The sequence below is a fragment of the Oratosquilla oratoria genome, chromosome 4 (genome assembly GCF_046742065.1).
Source record: "Oratosquilla oratoria isolate Oo_2021 chromosome 4, ASM4674206v1, whole genome shotgun sequence".
In the NCBI taxonomy this organism is placed as follows: Eukaryota; Metazoa; Arthropoda; class Malacostraca; order Stomatopoda; family Squillidae; genus Oratosquilla; species Oratosquilla oratoria.
The window spans coordinates 18,355,259-18,359,640 of record NC_134780.1 but is presented as its reverse complement, the minus strand read 5'-3'; the positions used below and the strand labels follow the sequence as shown (position 1 = coordinate 18,359,640).

Here is a 4,382-nt window from a genome sequence, read left to right as displayed (position 1 = left end):
ACTTTTATCTTTTTCCGTGGTGGAGACGTACTGTCTTCATCGTCGTTTTGCCGCTTGACAACATCCTTGATCTCCTCGATGAACTTTTCCTAGTTTTTAGTTAATTTTTTGAGTACTGATATGATGTCCTTCATTTCTTTTTTCAAAGTAACAGTTTCGGAATCGCTTTCATCAGGGTCGTTATCCTTGTCATCATTGAAAAAGTCTGGGAGAATCATCTTTACGGCGTCTTCTTCTGAGATGTTATAAATTTCCTTTGGGATTTCTCTGATTCCAAACTCTGGTTCTTCTTCGGCGATCGCAGAAGATTGCAACATCAACACTATTGTAAACGACTTCCTTCTCTTTTAGTTTCTCGTGAATCATCTGATTGATGTTGTCGACATCATCATTCGTAGGTGATACTATAGCTCGTTTTTCAAAATACGACGCGTTCAGGTGGTTATTTTCTATGTCATAAACTTTATCAACCAACTCTTGGCGAGATTTGACTCTTACACCAAAGTCTTCGTCGAATTCAATGGGACCCTCACTTTGAGATACCAATTGTAATAATTTCTGAGCAAATAGAATGTTTTTTGTCATCCTTCTTCAGACGTACATTTTCTGTCAACTCTAACTTTGTCAGATCGTTCCACATATAACTTGACTTGATGCAATGTTCGAGTTCCTCGTTCTTTCCACCGCCTCGGATAACAGGGAGAATTTGTCTGAAATCCCCTGCGCAAACAAACACCTTACCTCCCATAAACTTTTCGTTCTCGAGAACATCTCGTAACGTAATATCAAGTGCGGTCAACGAGTTTTTATTTGCCATCACTACCTCATCCCACACGATCAAAGATGTTAATTCTAATAACTTTGCAAGTTCTGAGTTTTTCTTAATGCTACATGACCTGACTTCGTTATATTCCATTAGCGGAATCTTGAATATGTTATGAGCAGTTCTTCCTCCCTTAAGAACTGTAGCTGCAATACCCGAAGAGGCTACCGCCAAAGCTATCTTGCCCTGAGAACGTACCGAGTCCAACAACATGTTCAAAACGAAGGATTTACCAGTGCCTCCTGCAGCATTCACAAAGATTCCATTGTTCTTGTACCGATGTCCAAAATGCACTCGGTACATCGCTGCATCGTACACTTGTTTTTGTTTATCGTTCAAAAGTAATTCTTTCTGTGCAACTTCCTCCTTCAACTTTTCTTTGTTATAAGACCTCTCTCTTCGAACGACATTTGAAGTCTTTTCCCCGCCCCTCGAAGGAGGCAACCCATATTCAGTGATGCTTCCCCCTCCACAATTCCACACGTGTTTTTGAATGTCATCTAATGCGTCCAAATATATTTCATCGTTGTATTCAGTTAAGTTGTTGATGTACAGATAGTCACTGGCGAACAAATCTTTGGTTTCTTCCCAGATCCCTGATTGATCTTCAAGATCCGAAAATACCAACATGCTTGCATATGTCTCTCGAAGTTGTTTCCTATCGTTCGTGTGGTTGATTATCTCCAAAATTGTATTTTTCCATGTTTCTTCATCAGCTAAGAGACCCAAAGCTTTGACAGCTTCTTTATTAGAGGGATACATTTTACCGTCAATTGTGCGAAGATCTTCGTATGACGTAGGACCTGGTTTATGCGTTAGCAGGAGCCTCAAGTAAATCAACTCTACTGTCTTGGTGGTCACCGCACGAATACGCCCCAGCGAGAAGGTGCGGCCTTTTCGTTCTTCCCAACTTGAAGTGTTGGCGTTGTAAATGAAATGGCGCGGCACCTCGTGGTAGTGTAGATCGGCAGCGAAGCTATTATTTGAACACAATTTGAAAAACGCAGTCAACTGCGTGTCTTTATTCGTTTTCTTCTTTATCTCTTCTTCTGACGTGTTATCAGTGTAAAACACCTCATTTTCTCCTTCCAAATGTAAATCGAGTGTTGTCACAGGAGGATAATTTTTATGAATATCGAATTTGAATATTTTCCAAGTAGCTTCGTTAGCATTTACAAATCTTGCTTCTTGATAATTTTTAACCTCGTTTACATCTCCGTTGTCGGACGTTTTAGTGAAAAGAATGCAATCGCAACCCTTGTTCACGTATATAATAACGTAAGCGATGCATTTGATTGAGTTTGAGCATTCAACGTTTATATGAGCATTATACTTCAAACACAAATACGCGTTATATGGCACCACCCATGAATTGTCTATAGTTTTTTTCTCACCTTTAATTTTTATTTCGAAAGAATTACCTCCTTCTCCAACCACCGATCTTCTTTTGTATTCTGGGTATCCATTGTTTCCAAACAATAAATCATTTCTGCAAGTCTTAGGGAAACATTTTCCACATTTTTGTGCTCTCGAATGTTTGCCCTGACAACAAAGGTGTGATTCATCGTAGCATTTACATGGCCCATGAATCATACACTTTGTGACAACATCGTAAAGTCTTGAATCTTTTTCCTTGACGGGAATTTCTGCTGAGATCAATTAAGAAACTATATCCGCGGTTACGCGTTCTTCCATCCACAACAATACGTGCACGTGAGGAAGTCCACGTTTTTGCCACTCTATGCTATACAGATATGCTTTAACACGACCAAAAATATGTTTGTGTGTCAAATCTTCTATTAGGCTATCAACTTTCAACTTAAATATCCTACTTACTAAATCGGGGCGGTCACACGATTTTGTTTCAGTGGAACCTGTTTTGTTCATCCCCTTGCGTAACTCACTCCAATTTGGATTCATAGTAAAAGTTATGAAATAGTCTGGAGATCCATAATAAGAGACGTATGCGAGAGCGTCTTGTTGTCGTTCCTTCATGTATCGAGGTCCACCAACAAAGTTGGGAGGCAACACGACTCTTTGTCCAATGTCATTCTTGTTCGTAACGTTCAATATGTCCGCCCTCTCTTTGCGTATTTGATTCTGATGAAGTTCCAGAAACGACAATTTGTTAGATTCAACCTTCACGAAATTGTCTACTGCAAATTTGTGAAACAGCCTTCTACCTTTGGTTATGTAGTTGAAAACGCCTTCTCTTTCCATGTAAAGTGATGAATAAAACATAGCTGGTGAAAGTCGGTTATATTTCCCCTCTTTTTTCCCAGGTTGACATTTTTTGGTCATTTTATAAGAGTACCCTATGTCGCCGTTGGGAATGAGTAAAGAATACTGGAATATGTCATAAAAGTAATTGTTATGGTCCAATATTTTGTTAGGAAATTTCGTGTTCGCTGCAGGGGAACTTATTATTATCTGAAGGGGGTCTTTGTCTGGACTTAAATCAACTGTCCCTCCAACTTGCGAGGAAGACGTGGGTAAATGGTAAACCCCTGTATGCTCTCTCGTATTGATGCCTTCGGCTGTTTTTAGCGTTATGGACATAATTATCAGGAATTTTTTCGGTCTTTTCAACGTAATCGTCGATCAATTGTCTTGAAGATTCAACTTCTTTGAGCATGCCCGAGAGACATATATTGTTAACCACTAAATAATCATACAATTGACTAATTATAGTTTCGTTTTTCACAACTTCATTTTCCTCTCTTTCTCGACGCTTTTTACTCTCTTTCTGTAATTTATCTTTGTGTGGGTCAAAAAAATCGCACATCCTCTGAACACGTAACTTTAATTGTTGTTTCTTATCGTGGTAGAAGTAAAGATCCAAAAATAAATTATCAGACTTCCAGAACGGCTTTTCTTTACCAGCAATTAATTCTGGTTTTAGAATTCCGATTTTATGATACACTTTTCCTTGAATTTTGTAATATAACGAACTTTCTTGCTTGTTTTGAAGTGTTCCTGAGGTTTTAAATGACGTAAAGGAAAATAACGTGTTAAATCCGAATAAATTCTTTAGAAAGCGATTCGATAAAGGGGACGTTCCGTTATATAAAGCCTCAAGATCGCCGTTGAGTTTCGTCGCTAAAAACATTGGTGTTTATCCCACATTACAACATATGGTTCTACGTTGTTTTTTTTTCCCATAGTAACGCTTGACAAAACTTACATCTGAATGTTCCAATTTCACCGATCGAATGAAGTGGAACCCCTTTCTTATCAGTCTCTCGTAAAGATCCTATGTAAACTGTAGATAACCTCTCTAACGACTCCATAAGTATTTGTTTTTTTTATTTTATTGAGTTTGTTACGTTGTTCTCGCAAGTCATCTATATAGTTAATAGTTTTCGATGGAACAACTTTATTGATTCTCTCACTGAAAATGTATTGGTATTGCCGTATGAATTTGGAAAACTCGAAGCATGTTCACGCCTCAATTCACCCATTCGTTTTTTGTTTTCGTTCAGAAAAGCTTTGGTCATTTTTTTTTTTTCTGCGTAATCCATTTCCAAAAATGACGATTTCTCTGCACCTTTAACCTCGA

At 38.3% G+C, this 4,382-nt stretch overlaps 1 protein-coding gene across 1 annotated transcript; it reads right to left on the bottom strand.

The window, feature by feature from the left end:
* Window positions 1-243: 243 nt before the first annotated feature.
* LOC143024413 (uncharacterized) lies at window positions 244-3,124 on the bottom strand. Its single transcript, XM_076183213.1, has 3 exons — window positions 2,660-3,124; window positions 621-2,455; window positions 244-532 (listed from the first exon to the last, which is right to left on the bottom strand). The coding sequence occupies exons 1-3, from the start codon at window positions 3,122-3,124 to the stop codon at window positions 244-246; spliced, it is 2,589 nt and encodes an 862-aa protein (XP_076039328.1).
* Between the last annotated feature and the right edge of the window lie 1,258 nt (window positions 3,125-4,382).

Coding starts and splice junctions, on each gene's coding strand:
- LOC143024413 (XM_076183213.1), bottom strand. CDS start 3,124: ATGACCAAAAAATGTCAACCTGGGAAAAAAGAGGGGAAATATAACCGA. Junction 2,456..2,659: donor CGTGTGACCGCCCCGATTTA/GTAAGTAGGATA, acceptor ATTCCCGTCAAG/GAAAAAGATTCAAGACTTTA. Junction 533..620: donor ATGTGGAACGATCTGACAAA/GTTAGAGTTGAC, acceptor GGTATCTCAAAG/TGAGGGTCCCATTGAATTCG.